The sequence below is a fragment of the Camellia sinensis genome, chromosome 6 (genome assembly GCF_055761805.1).
Source record: "Camellia sinensis isolate YWXY chromosome 6, ASM5576180v1, whole genome shotgun sequence".
Lineage (NCBI taxonomy): Eukaryota > Viridiplantae > Streptophyta > Magnoliopsida > Ericales > Theaceae > Camellia > Camellia sinensis.
In genome coordinates, this window is record NC_138966.1 from 131,783,573 (window position 1) to 131,803,316 (window position 19,744).

Below are 19,744 nucleotides of genomic sequence, written 5' to 3' on the forward strand. Positions count from 1 at the left end.
AAGGAGCCAAGAAATAAGAGAGGTGCAAAGATGATTAAAGATGATCACAAGTATGAAAAATATAAAATAAATGCTATCAACTCAAGTAGGTTGGTGGCTAAAGCCTAAACCATCAAACCTATGAGGACTATTACACTACAAGCATGCAATACAAAGCATAAATGAAACTAACACATAAAAAACAGTCCTAAATTAGCTCAAAAGTGCTAGAATTATAGTAAAAACAGCTAAAACAATAAGCGAAAAACATGGAGCAATCAAGCTAGTAAACAAACACAAGGAGGGGAGGCTACCACCTCCATTTTTGGGACTTCAAAATATGATTTTTAGCCTCTGAAAAACTCTGAAATTCAGTGGTAAAAAGCTAAAAAAAAAAAATAGATAATGAAAAGGTGGGAAACATAAGGGTAAAAGCCTATGAAACAAGGTACAAAGAAGGGTGATCCACCCCTGTGCCTTTAATGGCTTTAAACAACAAGTTTCAGCCCAAAAATACAGGTAATAAACAACTCAAAAACAACAATAAAAGATAGGAAAAAGATGGTACAAAAGAGCTAGGATTTATACCTCTTGAAGAGGAATGACCCTTTGAATTACAAACCACCAAATTCACACTCTCAGGTGCTAAAATGCAAGCTTAAGCACCTCAGCAAGGAACCCTCAAGATTTGGTTTAGAGTGTCTAGGCAAAGGTTATGTAAATTGCAAGAGAGAGAGAAATAATTTCCAAAACTTTTTGCTTTTCCAATTTTTCTCACCCCAAAAAAATGAGAAGGAGTTATCTATATATAGAAATATATGAGACTATCTCGGAAATATCTATACAGACATAGCTGGTGCAGTGCATGCACCTGTGGAGATAGCTGGTACAATTGACAAAAAGATTTGAAAATTTGCACAAGTGGGCGGCAGGCCACACTAGTGGGTTTGCAGGTCCTTGGGTAAACAGGCTTGAAAAACTATTGTTTTGATCCAAAACAAAACACAAGGTTTGTAGGTGAAACTGAGGTTTCCTACTGAGGAAATCAAGCATTTGACAAACGTACGCATTCATCATTGAGTGATCAATCAGTGGCACCCAAGTTTTAAGGGCGGTCAAAAATAGGGTGTCTACACATAGCAACCATTATTGTAGGGGCAATATGGGCTAATTTTGGAGCCTGTTTCGATAATCCAAACGATTCATATTTTAGAGTAAACTGGATAGAACTTACTTGTAAAAAAATCAAGTTAATGAGATACCGTTAACCCTTTCATTTCCTCACATTTGTATTCATTTTATACTTTAAATCACAATTGTCATTTATTTTTATAGATATGCAATTCGATAAAATAGTGAATGATGTCCAATTGACTTGATTTTTTTATGGACATGTTTTACTTGATATATTCTAAATATGAATAATTTGAATCATTAAAATGAACTTGAAATGGGCCCACCGCACATCAGTGCCCACCCTGTTAGGTTTTTGTTATTGGCAAGCCCATTTGACAAAACTCCTTTCAGTTGTAATTTTATTTGTTCTTTTATTTCAGTGAGGCTATGAGTATTTAGATGCGAATCCAACCCGAATTGTGCCTTGCAGAGGAGTGTGAGATCTTAATCCTATCATGTTTGCCACTTCGCTGACTATGTTAGGGATCGAGCGAAGAATCTTTGGTTCCAGAAGTTTGAACTGTCTGCAAAAGTACTGGGAGTTGTGTTTTTGTGCTCAAATGGCATTTCCTGCGCTCAAGCGTAGATCCATGTTCTGCAGAGATCGCAATTCTATTTTCTATAAATTTGCGATTAATTCAGTTTCTAGGGTACGGCTTCCAGATCTTTTTCTTGGGTATTAGAGTTTTTATTTGGAGTTTCTTTGCTTGTTTCTTTTGATATCTGTAAGAGTTTATATCATGAATTGAGTAGATTATATCAAAGGGGGTTGTTTTATTTATTCAATACAGAAAAGAGATGTTCTTTGGTGGATTCCGTGGAATTTGGGTCTGAAGCTTTGGTGTATTCTGAAGTGGCTCATCATCGTGGATTCGATATCGGTGCTGTGGATTCAATGTTGGGCAAGACAATTCTGAGGTGAAGACGAGACTAGAAGAGGCACATAGGGGTCGATTCGATTTGGGCTTGGATTCGCTAGATAATTGAGAGTACACTTGTATAATTCCTTTATGTATTCTTAGTGGATTGTTTTATGGCTTTTGCCTGTGGTTTTTTATCACAATTGGAGGCGTTCCAATTGTGGTTTTTCTATGTAAAATCGTTATGTCGATTTGTCTTTGATTGGAATTACTATTTACTAGTTAAAATTGATATATAATCATAAATCAATATCTCGGGGATTTCAGATTTTTCACACCCCATTTCCCAAATGTGATTACCCAACATGTACATAAATTGGTGTAATGTTACAATATCTTGTAATTGTCCATTTGTTTGGAAAATTTTACTACACGCACCATTTAAAGAGGTGTATTACACGCCCTCTTAGTTATGTCATTTTTTTTAGTTATAATTAATTTTTTTAATTTAATTATGACAATATTTTAGTTATGACTGATGAGATTTTTAATTATCTCTCGTATGATGTTTGATTATAAATTATTATTTTTTAGTTAGGATTTAAAAAAATATAAAATTATATCATTTTATTTATTTATTTATTTACTTTTCCCTCTCTTTATGGTTTAACAACAAGTATTACAACAACTTTGTCTCTCTAGGGTTTAAGAACTGTATCTCACTCGGCCTCGCATCAGGCTACTTCGGATAAGGGATTCCGGTGGCAGACGCAACAGATTATGGTGAACGTTAGAGAAATTTGGAATTGGAGGGTGTTGGTGGTGTTGAAAATGGTGGAGAAAGATATTGCAGGTGTGGCTGAGCTCAATTGAATCTACAGAGATATAAGGTAGTATTCCCTTTTGTGCTCACTTTGTCTATAACTACCTTCCCACAATCTAAGAAAACAATCTTTTATCCCCAAACACAAACAAAGATCCAAACAAATCAATTTGATCTCTCTTCTAACCTATCAATTTCAAAGTCACAACCAAATATAGTAAAACATTTTCTATAGATAACACTTTCTGCAAAAACAAACGGAACATAAACGTCAATTTTGAACAACAATTTGACAATGACTAAAGAGCAGGAACTATATGCACATGCAATTCAAAGGAAAAGATACAACAAACTGATAATTTTAAAAAAGGATAAATGGTAATTCTAGCACACAATCTTAGTTGGAAATATCTCACATAAACACATTTTTTATATAATACAATCTAAACAAATGAAAAAAGTGACAATTATTTATTCAAGTGCTAGAATAAAGCTGATGAAGATGATGAACGATCATGTGAACACTCATCAATGAGGCAACAATAGCACAAAGCCACCATCACCAACAAAATGATAATTGAGGACCTTGGACGTAACCTTGATCAGCAAAAGATTAAACATGCTTTGGTCCACTTGCTACAAAACAAAACATTCAAAAAAAAAAAAATTAAAGGAATTACAAAAAAGAAGAAGAAGAAGGAGATGAAAATGAGAGCCAATCAAAAAGAAAAGAAAAATGAGAAAATGAAATTGAGATATTTCAAAAGAGGGAAAGATGCAATTTGTTAGAGTAATGCTATACATAAATGAATTTCTCATCAGATTTTCTTACAAAAAGTCACAAATTTAGTAGGGCTCATAATATAAATAAATTTACATGGAAGTCAATGTTTTTGTATCTAGTGGTAAGAAAATCAAGTAAAAAATCTGTTTGTGTATAACATTTTTCATTTTAATATGCATGGGTCAAGAAGATATGATACACACCTTTGCCTTTTATGTTGCAAAATCTCTTCCAACTTCCTAGTCTTGGTTCAACCCTTCATTCATGTATGTATTTTTGATCTCACGCAATTGGCTAATAACACTCCCCATTTCCATTCGATTTGTTGGTGATTCCATTGAACATACAATCCCAATTCTCAAAATGGAAACTATGCAGTCTTTAATCCAACTTCTTCTGTTATGCTCCAATAGAATAAAGGGATCCACAATCTCCATCACTCGATCAGGCAAAGCATTTTTAACGAAGTTATGAAGATTTAGATGATCCTTAAACATTTCGTCAGTTGGTTTCTTACCTGTAAATATCTCCAATAAAAGAATCCCAAAGCTATATACATCCCCTAGTGTGGAAGCCAGGTCACCCATGCCATACTCTGCATATTGTTTCTAATGTTAGTGTGAAAAGTGAGTCTATAGTTTTTTTTTTTTTTTTTTTTTTGAACAGAAGTGAGTCTATAGTTTGTTGATATAGTTTTAATCCCAATAGAAAATGTGGTATGATGGCCTTAATTTTATCTCTCAATAACAATATTTTTGTTTATATGTGCGAGTGACTGTGTAAGCTACATAGATAATTGTAATTTTCTTGAAGCAAACAAAAATGAGGCTTCGATGGAAATTTCCATCAGAATCAACTATTTAAGTTTTAAAGCATTGAGTAAGATTTTGGAAAATGGCTTGTTTGCAAACTAGTATATTAATTCTTTAGATACCATACCACAGACTATTTTGATCGGAGTAAAATTTCATACTATAATGTTATAGATCGAAGGGGTAAAAAAAAAAAAAAAAAAAAAAATTAGAAGACAGAGGCAGCATAGAGGTTTAACTCAGGCATTCCATAGCCAAGTTCAATCATGGCCACATTAAACAAAGTAAACTTGAAACTGAGTGGCAATCTTGGTTTCTTAATAGTGAGGAGGTGGAAGCACACATTTGGAGCATTCAAAATTGGCATGGAATCTGTATAAAAACAATGCTTAAAATTATGTAGGAGCCCACTATTTTGTAGAAAGAAATGGTTTTTTGTATGGTTGTTTATCCTAAAATTATACTACCATGCAAGGTGTATATACACTACAACAAAATGCACTTTTGGCGATCACTTTTGGCAACTAAAAAAAATTTATTCGCCAAAAATTGTGGAATTGGCAGCCAAAAACAATATTAGTCGGCAAAAGTCAAATATTTAGCTACTAATTTTTTTTAGTCGAGGAATATTGATTATTGGCGACTAAAAAAAATTTAGTCGCTAAAAATATCACAATTGGCGACTAAAAAAATTTTAGTAGCCATATAGCTAGTTTTGGCTATTAAAATTGTTTAGTAGCCGAATGAAAAAAAAAAATTATTTTTTATATTTGACGACCAAACTGCGAAAAGTATATTTTCAGCGACAAAATAATATTTTAGTAGCCGTATAGTTAGTTTTAGCTACTAAAATTGTTTAGTAGCCGAATGAAAAGAAAAGAATTATTTTTTATCTTTGGCGACCAAAAGTATATTTTCAACGACAAAATAATATTTTAGTCACTAAAAAACTAAAATATTTGGAGGGCGATTTCAAATTTTGGAGGGATTAAAAAGTAATTAGTGAATTGTTATTAATTATATATGTATTTTGTTTCCAACCCAAAACAGACATATTTACTGTTAGTCTTTGGCTACCAGGAACTTTTAGTCGACCAATATTCACTTTTGGAGACTAATGGTTTGGTCGCCGTTAAAACCCCACTATTTGCCGACAAATTCGTAGTTTTTTCACTAAAGATTGAATGAAATTTTAGAGGGAAATAAATAAATGTTAGCGCCTGTTTATTTTTACACATCTGGTGCTCTCTCTCACACTTAGATTCTGTCAGCACCAAACCTCACCCAACCTCACCTCAGTGTAGACCACCACCACCACTGCCGCCGCCGCAAATCACAATGACCACCGCTGCATCCTCCTAGGTTCTCTCTTACTCTCGATCTGTCTCTTTCTCACTCACTCTCGGTCTGTCTTTCTCTCTCTGTCTCTGGGTTTATTGACCTCGGTCTCTCTCTCTCTGTCTCTCTCTGTCCCCGTTTCTCTATTTCACCTCCTTGTTGGTCACCATTGCCTAAGATCCATCACCCACGGAAGCTCGATCGGCGGCTCCTCCCTCATTCACATTTTTGCTTGTAGCTCTTTTCTTCATCATTGTATGTATCCTTCTCAATCTATCTCTTCTTTCCCTTCCTTTCCCTCTCTCTGCAACTCCCTTACCACCAGGTGAAACCCTCTTCCCAAACCCCTCTGCAAAACCCCTTATTTCCCTCTCTATGACCCCCTTTCGGCTGGATTAATTAATGAAATCAAGAAAATATATATATATATATATATATGTATGTGTGTGTGTGTGTGTGTGGTGTGTGTGTGTAGGGTTCTATTCTGAAACACTGGTTGTATTTGATTGATTTTTACTGCAACAGCTTCTGGTAAATTTTGTTGGAAATGATTTGGAATGATATGGAAAAAATTTGAGTGTCAAAAATGATTTTCCACAAGACTCGTAGACTACAGCCCAAATCATTTTCCATTACACTTTTTGGTGCTGCTATGGGAAAGGTATGGTATTTAATTTAAATAATTATTTTTTTCCACCATATTTTCCTAGAAAATGTAAACAATCTCTAGTTCTTTCATAAGAAAATCCAAATTTTGAGGTTGACAATTTCATCATCAGAATCCTCTCCTTCAAGTGGCATTGACAATTTCATCATCAAAGGTAAATTTTAGCTACTGTATATATATATATATATACACACATGTATATATTAAGCCATTGGTTGCAGGAAACTTTTACCGGGGCAATATTGCAGCTCTAGAACCCCAATTATGTGGTTCAGAGTCAAAATCTTGTTTGAACCTCGTTCCCGTCAAGATAGAATTCGATTTCAACTGGGATGGGACCGCTCAAGCATATGAATTTGGTTCTCTTCTTAGGAACTAGTGTTTCTGCCAGTACTTTTACAAAAATTATCTATTTAAGAACTTTAATGGGTTGCTTTTGTTACCGAGGTTGGACACTAATTGGCTGAAGAAATTCGTGCATTTGTTCTGTAATAGGGATGGGAATGTACCTGTTTCTTTTATCCAAAAGTACCTGATGAGGAAACTAGATCTTATAAGCGAAGATGAGGTAAGTGAATCATCTTACCTATTTTGCAAATATTATAATTTTGTTTATTAATCTAGTAAAATCTTGTACAAAAGAAAATGAATTAGAGTCAGAAGTTGTAGAGTTCTGTTTAATTGTTGAGATGTGTAAAAATCTTTCTTTACCTTAGAAGCATTTGGTTTGGCTATTGTGAATGGCAAGCAGATTATATTTTAATGTGAACAGTTAGTTTGTGTTTGTGTGTGTGTGTAAACAAAATAAAGAATTAGAGACAAAGGAAAATTTATAGTTAGAAAACATAATTTACATTATTCTACTTTAGATCTTAAATTACGATTAATGTCAAAACTAAATTTGAGTAATTCTTCTTGAATAATTAATTTCAAAATCCATGTATTTCAAATCCACATCTATCCAAACGGAGCCTTAAATAGTTTTGAGCACAGTATAGCTAAGGGATTCAGTCTTGGAATTAAGGGGCAGTAGAAAAGTGATTGTTGTGAGGTTGAATTTGGGTAGATAGATATTTGGAATGAAGGGGGTTGGGAATTGTTGGCTTTTGGTGTTAGATTGGGAGGTTGGTGATGGAGAAAAAGCAAGAGGCACACATTTAATTTGGATTTTTTTTGTAGTAGAATCTTTGGTGCAAGTATAATAATTAGTAAATAAGTTCCTTCATCTTGTTGTTTATATTGTGTTTGAATTTTAAATTTGTGTAGTAATTTGTGGATGCCAGCTGACCTTGTTCTTGCCCAGAACAGCCCCCCCCCCCCCCCCCCCCCCCGGGTGCCTTCAACTTGAAGCGAATCAACTTTTACTAGTGTTTAGGCAAACTTCAGTGCACATAGCTAATCAAAATTAGTTGTCAGTGCTCTTCTTTGAAACTGAAATCATTCAAAAATCATTAAAATCCTAAATGTGCCTTCTGTAAGTGATTAAAATTCAAAAGTTATTTGACCTTACCTGGCCATGTCAATGGGTGTTCTAACTTTCATCAGTGATGTTATTTGTGAAATCTTGTTCCCTCATATGGGTGGTGTAAAATAACTAGTGGAAAACCACGTAGGATAAAGCATGAGAGATTGTGATGTGTTAGTTGTATCCTTTATCACACATAGTCACTACAAGAATTTGCACCTTTGGCGACTACTTTTGGAGACTAAAAAAATTTAGTCACCAAAAATGTCACTTTGTGGCACCCAAACAACAATTATTTTGGTTGGAGAACTTCGAAATGGTAAGTTTGCTCTGCCAAAACCACGAGTGTTTTGCATTTATTTAAATTTCATGGCACAGAGTGCTCAAGGCAAAAATTACAGGGGAATTAAAGAGAATTTCGCCAAAAAGAGTAGGTTGGGGGGTGGAATAGGTTAAAAGGACATAATGAATTTGAAAATGACAAAAGTAGGCAGAAAAGATAGATGGTTGAAAATAGGACAATCTTACTTTACATCTGCTTGTACTTGGGGTTATTTGCCCCATCTCACTCAAGGTAAAAGGGAATCACAATATGATCTTGTAACTAAGTAAAAGGGAATCACATTATGATCTTGTAACTAACGTAGATTAACTAACTTAATCTGCCATTTGCTTGGTGTTAACATGAGAGTTTGGTAGTTAACATGTTTTATCATTCTGTACAAGAGTAAGGAAATAGGGATCACTCTATGGATTGTAGCTCAATTGCTACAATTCCTCTGGTGCAGGGACTTTTGTATGCTACAAGCTGTCTCTTTGGAGATGTGCTGGGCTTTGTTGGGTGTGGTTCTGGTATGTAATAATCCTGTTAGCTCTTCTTTGTTGTTGTGTTTCATATGTAGGCATATGGGAATATGAACAGTTTATGTTCCTTCGAAGAACCTTTGAGTAGTTCTTTTCGTGATGTTTTACAAACAATAAAATGGAGTTGAATTGGATTAATGCAAGTTGTTCCTTTAATCCCATCATTTAATTCGATCTTAGTATTGTGTGGAGTGTGTTTTGAATTGATTTTTGATAAATGATTTATGTATGTGCCTCTTGTGCAATGTAGCGATCCTAGTTTTGCCACTTCGCTGAGTATGTCGGGGGTCGAGCTACCCGGTTAGCTCGAGGGGGTCCAGGAGGCAGCGCCCCTTGACGGGTCCAAGGGCAGCGCCCTGGCGGGGGTCAAGAAGTTTCTTTTCCGCTCAAGTGGGAGAGCAAGCCGCACATGCAGATTTCAGGGGAGAGCAGCTTGCACACTGCTAAAAAGGCAGGTACGGGAGTGAGGAGCGGTGGGTTGGTGAGATCCGAAATTTTTTCCATTTTCTTCTCTCTTTGGGCTGAAGTTGAATCACTTTTATATATATATATATATATATATATCTCTAAAAACATTTCCTCTCCCTTCTCTCTACATTCCCTACCAAAAACATCACTAGATCTTTGATTTCTTCAAATCCTTTGGGATTTGGACCTAAGTTCTTCATCAAAGTTGGTTAGCTTCTCGAGGGCTTCGTTATGTGCCGTGAAGATCGAGTTTGGACACCGTTGATTTTGGGGGTTTCATTTTATTTCTTCTTCAAAACTTGAGCTAGGGATTTTCTTAGAGTTATATATATATTTTTGCAAGATCTAGATGATTTTCAAAATCATCATTCAATAGCTTTGAAAGTTGATTGTTAATTCAAGAAGTTGAGTGATTTTGAAAGTGGGTTTGTCTCTTGTTCTTTTAAAATGATCTTATGGGTTTCGATCTTCGTTGATTGAAGAAAAGATAATTTTGGAAAGTTTTCTTTCAAAAGATTTGAGTTGTATAGTTTTGGTGAGAAAACCTAGAATTTGGAGATTTTTTTTTTTTAAAGAGACTGAAAATTCATAAATAATATTGTTATATTTTGTGTGTCAAAATAAATGAATGTTTGGAAAATTTCTTATTTATATTTATATAAATTATGAATTTCAGGAAATATGAGAATTGTTGTTTATTTTGAAAATTATTGTTCAAAATGTTAAAATAGTCTTGAAATGACTAATTGTTGAGGATACTTGAGAATAGGGAATTGTGTTATTCCTTGGATGATGAATTGGAATAAAAGTATTTATATTCATCTTATGTTATTGGCATATCAATTCATTTGACTACATTAAACTTTGAAAGTTGATTTGAAAACTTACATTGAGAAAAAAATGTTGAGAAACAAGTTTCTATAAATTGGTTTTGGGATAAATACGATGGTAAATCTTGACAGGTGGTGTAGATGAAATTGAATAGATGTCGAGCCTTCCAGTTAATACTGGTAAAAATGATAGATTATAGGTGTCGAGCCTTCTAGTCAATGCTGGTAAAAATGACAAATTGATAGTACTTGTATAGTCTACTTGCAGACACCAACCTAGGGATTACCGGAGTCGTATTTATCGCGCTTGAAATGAATTGTTAAGTTTTGAAGAATTGAAATTGCATGACATCATTGAGCATGATGGTTTTCAAAGATGAAGATGTGATTTTCTTTCAAAGTGCATAGCATGGCATGTGCATTTTGTCTCTTGAGACTTGTATAAAATGTATATACTTTGTTAAGGATTTCCTACTGGGCTTTATGCTCACCCTACGAGATTTTTGTGCAAGAAAAGATGTGGTGATGCCGCTTAACTAGAGGCGAGGAAATGTGTGCTGAGAGTACGAGACTCTCATTTTGCTGTGACTCTGTGTGTAAGCCAAGGGTTGTGTTTGTGTGGGTTTGAATAACCGTTTTGTGTAACCAGGCTCAAGCCTTGAAAACTTGTAAACCCCTTGGGGGTATTTATTTGTTTATTTACTTGTTGGATTAATGTATTGTTGCATGAAGAACTATTGTATCATGTAAGGTAAGTTTGGAGATTTATATTCGGTTTTCCTTGAAAGAGCTATGATTGTTGTATTATCATTTGGGCTAGAAATTGGGGCGTTACATGCAATGTCATTGAACTCAGTGAGCACATGCTGCAGAATTTATGTTGAGATTTGTGAAGAGATTAGGGGTTCAATTAGCTTTCCTGTCTAGTGGACACATTCTTGGGACTCCATTTACTGTTTGGTGGGAATATTGAACTTATTGATCCGTTTTTAACTATTCACATGTCTTTTTGGATTAGAATGTGAATAAATTTTTTTACTGAAAGAAGCAAAAGAAATATTAGATGAAAAACATCTGCCAATCTACTTGAAGAGCATCATGAACATCTCACTCTAGATTAATCAAATTTGTGAGAGCAAGTGGTGCATTGATAGGACGCACAATTAAAGAATTAGAGAAAAAATGTGAGAAAAAAGGCAAAAACGAGCCCCTAAGAGGCAAAAACGAGCTCCTGAGGGGCATAAATGCAAAACAGCTACCGATCTACCCAAAGACCATCATCGGCACCTCGCTGTACATTAAACAAACCTGTGAGAACAAGAGGTGCGTCAATAGGATGTACAGTTAAAGAATTGTAAACAAAAATGTGAGAAAAAAGGCAAAAACGAGCCATTAGGGGGCAAAAAAGCCAAATAGGCCCCGAACCACTGTACGGATGTTACGGGCAGCTTCCTCATGACAAATAGGACCCGTGGGGACAGACTGGACGTAATTAGCACATGTAGGTTGGGAGTTAGAGTCGAAAACGCCTTACACGTAATTAGAAAAGGGTGTTCGGGTGGCAAAAATGCAAAATAGCCCCCAAACAACCGTATGGATGTCACAGCCAGCTTCCCCATGACTAATAGGACCCGTGACAATAGACGAAATGTAATTCGCACGTGTAGGTTGGGAGTTAGAGCCGAAAATGCATTAAACTTAATCAAAAAAGGACGTTAAGGAAGCGAATAAACAAAACAGCCTTGGAACCACCATACGGATGTTACGACCACCTTTCCCATAGCAAATAGGACATGTGACAATAGATGGAATGTAATTAGCACGTGTAGGTTGGGAGTTAGAGCTGAAAACGCATTAAACTTAACTGAAAAAGGGGTGTTAAGGGGACGAAAATGAGAAACATTCCCTGAACCACCGTACGGATGTCACCGCCACCTTTCCCATGACAAATAAGATCTGTGACAATAGACAGAATGTAATTAGAACGTGTAGGTTGGGAGTTAGAGCCGAAAACGCATTAACCTTAACCGAAAAAGGGCGTTAAGGGGTGAAAATGCGAAACAACCCTCGAACCACTGTATGGATGTTACGGACACATTCCCCGTTGAAAAAAATCTAGAAATCCCCTAGATGTTGATTTGTGATTATGTATCAATTTTAAGCATAATATAACAATCCCAATCAAACAATCAAGACAAAAAGACACAACGATTTTACGTGGAAAAAACCACAATTGGACACTTCCAACTGTGATAAAAAAACCATGGGCAACAGCCACAAGAACAATCCACTAGGAAGATTTAAAGGAATTACACAGGTATACTCTCAATTACCTAGCGAATCCACAACGCCTAATTGAACCAACCTTTATGTGCCTCTTCCAACCCCATCTTCACCACGGAATTGTCTTTCTGATGAGCCACTCTGGATTCCACCACAGCTTCAGGCACGAATTCTTCAGAATACACAACTGAAGAACAACACTCTCTTTTGTAGAACAAAACACAACCTTTGATGTACTCTCTTTAGAACATGAGTTGAAGACTCAATCAAAACATCAAAGAAAACTAGCAAAATCTCTCCAGATCTAAACCTTAAGATCCAAAAATAAGATCTGGAGAAGTTTTTTAGTGTTGGGAGAAAACCAACTATTTATAGAAAACCAAAGCAATCCTAATTTCAGAAGAAAACCAACTCTTTAATCAAATCTGAAAATCTGGATCGCGCGGTCCGCTCGAGCGCCCTTTTCCCCGCTCGAGCGGAGACTTCAAATTCTATGATTTCATATAGGCTCCACGCTCGAGCGTCGGTTTTGCCGCTCGAGCGGCGAATCACACCATCCAGTATTTTTTTCAAGCGACTACAGAGATGCTGAGAGCTTCCAATCCCCGCTCGAGCGTCCCTTTCCCCGCTCGAGCGGGAAGGCCAAAACTAGAAAAACTAGAAAAATATAACATGTTCGGACAGGCAGCTCGATCCCCGTCATAATCAGCGAAGTGGCAATCTTGAACGCTTTATCATCACAAACTTCTCTGAAAAGCACAATTCGGGTTGGATTCGCATCTAATAAACTCATAGCCTCACTGAAATAAAAAATGCGAATAAAATTACAACTCAAAGGAGTTTTGTCAAACAGGATTGCCAAGAAATAAAACCTAACACCCGTGACTAATAAGACTGGTGACAACAGACGGAATGTAATTAGCATGTGCAGGTTGGGAGTTAGAGCTGAAAACGCATTAAACTTAATCGGAAAAGGGCGTTAAGGGATCGAAAAAGTGAAACAACCCTGGAACCACCATACGGATGTCACAGACACCTTCCCCATGACAAATAGGACCTGTGACAACAAACAGAATGTAATTATCACGTGTAGGTCGGGAGTTAGAGCTGAAAACGCATTAAACTTAACCGAAAAAGGGCGTTAAGGGATTGAAATAGCGAAACAGCCCTGGAACCACCATACGGATGTCATATACACCTTTCTCGTGACAAATAGGACCTGTGACAATAGACGGAATGTAATTAGCACATGTAGGTTGAGAGTTAGAGTTGAAAACGCATTAAACTTAACCGAAAAAGGGCGTTAAGTAGGTGAAAATGTGAAACAACCCCCAAATCACCGTACGGATGTCAAGGACACCTTCCCTGTGACAAATAGGACCTGTGACAATAGAAAGAATGTAATTAGCACGTGTAGGTTGGGAGTTAGAGCCGAAAACGCATTAACCTTAACCGAAAAAAAGCATTGAGGGGGGCGAAAATGCAAAACAGTTCTCGAACCACCGTACGGATGTCACGGACACCTTCCCCGTGACTAATAGGACCTGCGACAATAGACAAAATGTAATTAGCACCTGTAAGTTGGGGGTTAGAGCCGAAAACACATTAAACTTAATCGAAAAAGGGCGTTAAGGGATTGAAAAAGCGAAACAGCCCCAGAACCACTGTACGGATGTTGCGGACACCTTCCCCGTGACAAATAGGACCTGTGATAATAGACGGAATGTAATTAACACATGTAGGCTGGGTGTTAGAGCTGAAAACGTATTAAACTTAACCGAAAAATGGCGTTAAGGGGGTGAAAATGCGAAACAGCCCCCGAATCATCGTACGGATGTCACGGACACCTTCCCGTGACAAATAGGACTTGTGAAAATAGACATAATGCAATTAGCACGTGTAGGTTGGGAGTTAGAGCTGAAAACGCATTAAACTTAACAAAAAAAGGGCGTTAAGAGAGTGAAAATACAAAACAGCCTCGAAACCACCATAGGGATGTCACGACTAGATTCCCCATGACATATAGGACCTGTGACAACTGTTGGAATGTCATTATCACACGTAGGTTGGAGTTAGAGCCGTAAACGCCTAGAACTTAATCGAAATAGGGAGAGTTAACATCTAATAAATGTTCAACTTTTTCATTGCAAATGATGCCATTGTTTCATCATATATGGTGGTCATTTGGGTGGTAAACATATTAAGAAAGCATGATATGGTTATGGAGATAACCCCGTAGATTACTCATTCATTTTACTTTGATTAGGAAAATGAGAATGAAGAAGAGTTAAAATAAATTTACAACCAAAGCATTGTACTCATAAAAATTTATTTTATGAAGAGGTATGCTCTTAAAAATTGTATTTCTTGTAAATTGAAATCAGGTTTGGAATAAATCTTTCATGATACATACATATGATTGTATTTCAAAAAAAGGTTTTTATAGATTGTTCTACCTTAAATGCATATTATTACAATCTTTTTCCTATGTCTGAATCAATTAATATTTTGTAATGGGTGCAATTGTTTTTTTATTTTTTGTAGATGGCTTTTGGCGTGAACTTGTGGATAGTAAACATTTTTGTTTATGTGTTCCTCTGCTTTTGTGTAGTTTAGCATTATTGATACATATAACTTTTGTAATCCAACTGATAGTTGCTAGCGTGGCATATAGATCATCTTTTGTCGTGGTGCAGTTTACAATTGTAATTTGTACCAAGCCAAATGGCCATATTGCATGGTACTAAATAGATTTTTTGTATATGGAGGGTTGGATTTTGTATGGAATTATAATTTTAGTTTGGACAATAGTTGGTTTGTATGAAGTATATACATTTAAAGTTATTCAATTTTGGATGGTTGGAAGTAATATGGATTGTGGAATGATTGATAATTTTACATTGGAGAATGATTGATAAAATATGTGTTGTTTTGGTTATATACATACTACAGGTTGCACAGAATATAGACCGGTTGTGGATAAATTGCAATTTTCTGATAAAACATAAGATCATTTTTTTGGCGACTAAACAATTCGTACTCAAATGGGAAGTACATATTTTAGTGATTAAAATGTTAGTAGCTAAAACTTAATAACAAATTTTGGAAAACAATTATGGCGACTACAAAGCTTAGTAGTGCCGACAAAAAGCAGACATTAGACGACTAAAATAGAAAACATAATTTCCATTTGGCGACTAAAATATTTTGTAGCCGAAAAAACAAAAAAACATTTGCCAACTAAATATTTAGTAGGCAAAAAACAAACTATTTAGCTACTAAAAGCTTAGGAGCCAAAAAAGTCATCCTTTTAGCGACTAAAAAATTGGTAGGCAAAAAGAAAACCAGACTTTAGGCAACTAAGATGTTAGTAGCCAAAAACAATCTAACATTTGGCGACTAAAATATTTTGTAGCCAAAAAAATTTTGATGAACAAGAAAAACACTTTTGCCGACTACAATTTTAGTAGCGAAAACTGTGACACTTTAGGTGATTTAACGTTTAGTAGCTAAAACACGCGACTAATATATGCAGTAACTACAAAAATAATAGGAGAAACCAAAAAAAAATTTGGCGACTAAATCTTTAGTAGCTAAATATAAGCAACGTTTTTCACGAAAAATATTTTTAGTTGCTAAAAAGGTTATATTTAATTTTTTTTCCAATACTTTTGGCAATGAAAAAAATAGTCGGCATTGCATTACTTTTGGCGACTAAAATAATTTTAGTCCCCAATTATCTTCCCGGCAATGCTTCAGCGACTACTCTTGTGACCAAAATATTCAGTCGCTAAAGACTTTTGGCGACTAAAAATTTTGTCGCCGAAAGTGTAAATTCTTGTAGTATATATATATATGGGTATGTGTGAGTATATATTATTACTTTTCCTATTGCAAGTTTAGTTTTTCTACTCCAAGGAAATTGAAAAGATTTTGTACCTGGAGCAATTTTTTACTTCAGCTTCTGGATTACTTCAATATTTTTGTTTGTGTGCAAGTGACTGAGAAAGTTTATTGTTCAAAACGACATAGTAAATTGTAATGTTATTGAGGCAAACAAAAATAAGTCTTGGATGGACAGTTCTGTCAGAATCAACTATACAAGTTTCCAAGCATTGAGTAAGATTTTGGAAAATGTTTTGTTTGCAAACTGGTGTATTACTTCTTTAGATACCAGGACTATTTTGATTAGAGTAAAATTTCATACTAGAATTACAGAAGGAAGAGTTAAAAAAAATAAAAAACAAAGGCAGCATAGAGGTTTAACTAAGGTATTCTACAGCCAAGTTCAAGCATGGCCACATTAAACAAAGTAAACTTGAAATTGAATGGCAATATTTACACTGAGATTAAGCATGCCCACATTAACAAAAATAAACTTAGCACTTGGTTTCTTAATAGTGAGGAGGTGGAAGCACTCATTTGGAGCATTCAAAAATGGCACGGAATCTGTATAAAAGCAATGCTTACAAATATGTAGGAGACCACTATTTTGTAGAAAGCCATGGTTCTTTGTATGGTTGTTTATGCTGAAATTACTCTACCATGCAAGGTGTATTTATATGCAAGTGTGTGTATATATATTATTACTTTTCCTATTGCAAGTTCTGTTTTTCTGTTTTTCTACTCCGAGGAAATTGAAAAGATTTCGTACCTGGAGCAACATAGCCTATGGTTCCCCTTATCGCAACTGAATTGCTTTGAACTTGTGCCACATCACTTGAAACAGTAGAAATAATTTTTGCTAACCCAAAATCTCCAATATGAGCCATCATCTCATCATCCAAAAGAACATTACTTGGCTTTAGATCACCATGAATAATTGTCGACTCACAACCACAATGAAGATATTGTAATGCAGAGGCAATATCAGTAGAAATGTCGAGCCTTTGGATTAGTTTAAGATTTCTACGTTCTTCTAGCTGCTCATGGTCTCCAACTCCGACTTGATGCAACCAATTGCCCAAGTTTCCATTGGCCATAAATTCATATACCAGAGCTTTGAATTCATTACCATGGAAATCCACACTGGAACAAATGGTCAAAATTTTCAATAGATTTCGGTGCCTTATGGCTCTTAGTGCCTTGCATTCTGACATGAAGCTCTTAGAAGCTCCTCTGGTCTGAAGATTGAGCACTTTCACTGCCACAACCATCTGAACTTGATCAAGAATCCCTTTGAAAACTGAAGCATAGCTCCCAACACCAATTAAATTAGCTTCTGAGAATCCATTGGTGGCTTTGAGAAGCTCTGCATAAGAAACCCTCAAAAATTGATGTTTGATTGATGGAGTGGAAGAGGCCTTCTTTTTTGAAAAATGATGCCGTTGAAGAAATATGAAGAAGCTAACAAACAAAGATAAAAATATCACAAGACCAACCACCAGTAGAATCATTTTCGTCCTGTGAGAAAGCTTATTCTTGCTTGATTTGAATGAGGGACAAGGAGGAAGGTCTAATTTTGCAATACCTCCACATAGCTCATTATTTCCAACAATTGAAATTGCACTTGAATTTTGAAACACTCCTTGTATGGGAACTTGTCCATGTAGCATATTAAAAGACAAATTCAACATATCTAGTTGAAGCTCACCTAGATAACTTGGGATCAGCCCCGACAAATTGTTATGCGAAAGATCCAATACTCTTAAACCCCTTATCAATCTTAAACTTTGAGGTATCTCTCCCTCAAATGAATTAGCCTCCAAGTGAAGCCATTCCAGACTCAAACAATTGCTTAGAGTGTTTGGTATGGGTCCTGATAATTTATTATAGGACACATCCATGTTTGCAAGGTTTTTCAAAAACCCGATTTCTGATGGAAGAAAACCGGTTAGTGCATTGTGATCTAACGTGAGGGATGTTGAAATGGAGGAGAGACTCATAATTTCAAGGGGTATTGAACCATTGAAATTATTTTTATAAAGGTCTAATTCCAACAAGCTATGACAATTGCCCAAAGTGGGAGGTATGCCTCCATGGATGTTGTTTTCTCCCAAGTTGAGAGTAATCAACGAAGTCAAATTACCAATCGAAGATGGAACTTCCGTGAATTTGTTCCGGTCTAGTATCAGAACTTGCAGCTTATGAAGTCCGCCGATGGAGGAAGGAATAGGGCCAACAAGATTGTTTAGTGCCATAGATAAGAGAGTGAGGTTGAGGAGGTTCCCGATGCCCGAAGGAATGCTTCCATGTATTTGATTAAACCTCATATCTATCCAGCCAAGATACGTGGAGAGATTAGCTATGGAGTCAGGCAATGATCCTCTAAAAAGATTGTTACGTGCAACAATAGCTTTTAAACTGGTGCAATTTGTTAGAGATGAAATAAAAGTGAGGTCATCCTGCAACTGATTTTGATAAACAACTATCCTTCGAAGACCCAGAAGTTTTCCGATATCTCTCGGCATTGTTCCGCTGAAATCGTTTGCACCGAAGAATATATCTTCAAGTTCTGAAGCGTTTGACAGTGAAGTAGGAAGTGTTCCAGTAAACAAATTTCTCGAAAAATAAAGAAACTTAAGATTAGGAAGTGTGGAGCCTATATCAGGAGGAATATTTCCTTCAAGTTGGTTAAAACTTACTGACAACAAAATGATGTTGGAGATATTGTAAAGGCCAGATGGAACCTTGCCAAATAGGTTATTCCACCTTAACCAGACACCTATCAGGCCTTGAAGCCTAGCAATTTCCGCCGGAATCTTCCCATGCAAATTACATTCCCCTAAAGAGAGAATGGAAAGAGATGAGAGGTTTCCAATGAAAGGAGGGATTGTACCTGAAAGCTTGTTTGTATTCAAGGCTAATGTTCGAAGCCTTGATAAATAGCCAAACTCGGCGGGAATGTTTCCGGTTAGGTTGTTGTGGGTGAAGTTGAGCCATTCAAGTCTTGAGCAGCGAGAAAGGTTGTTGGGTATTCCACCGCCCAGCAAATTGTAGCTGAATTCTATTGTTTGTAGCCCAAACAAGCGACCCATCTCCTGTGGGATTGGGCCGTGGAAGCTATTGTTGTGAAGAATGATACTTTTGAGAAAGGAGAGGTTTCCTATATGAGGTGAGAGCAATCCAACCAGGCCTTGGGACGTTAGGTTTAGCCCAATAACTCTATCAGGATGTCGGCGACTACACAAAATGCCGTTCCAGAGACAGAAGTGGAGTGAATGATTCCAGGAAGAGAGGGCACCAAATGGGTCTTCAACAATTGCAGCCTTGAAGGCGAGCAATGCAACTCTATCTGTCTCATTATTTGCCGTAGAAGTGGCAGCAGGGATACTGCAGAAATAGCAACACCACACAAGGGCAGTGCAGAGCACGGTAAGCCACTTTGACATGATTTTTGTTGTAATAGATGAATGGATTATTTCATCAAGTTAGTATATAAGGTAGGATTGAATG

The 19,744-nt window shown here is 36.2% G+C and overlaps 1 protein-coding gene across 1 annotated transcript; it reads right to left on the reverse strand.

Annotated features, from left to right (window-relative positions):
* Positions 1 to 3,177: 3,177 nt before the first annotated feature.
* LOC114293581 (putative receptor-like protein kinase At3g47110) lies at positions 3,178 to 19,684 on the reverse strand. The gene is made up of 3 exons (XM_028237671.2): positions 17,004 to 19,684; positions 3,826 to 4,217; positions 3,178 to 3,474 (listed from the first exon to the last, which is right to left on the reverse strand). Exons 1-2 carry the CDS (start codon positions 19,678 to 19,680, stop codon positions 3,862 to 3,864), a joined length of 3,033 nt encoding a protein of 1,010 aa, XP_028093472.2. The 5' UTR covers positions 19,681 to 19,684; the 3' UTR covers positions 3,178 to 3,474; positions 3,826 to 3,861.
* Between the last annotated feature and the right edge of the window lie 60 nt (positions 19,685 to 19,744).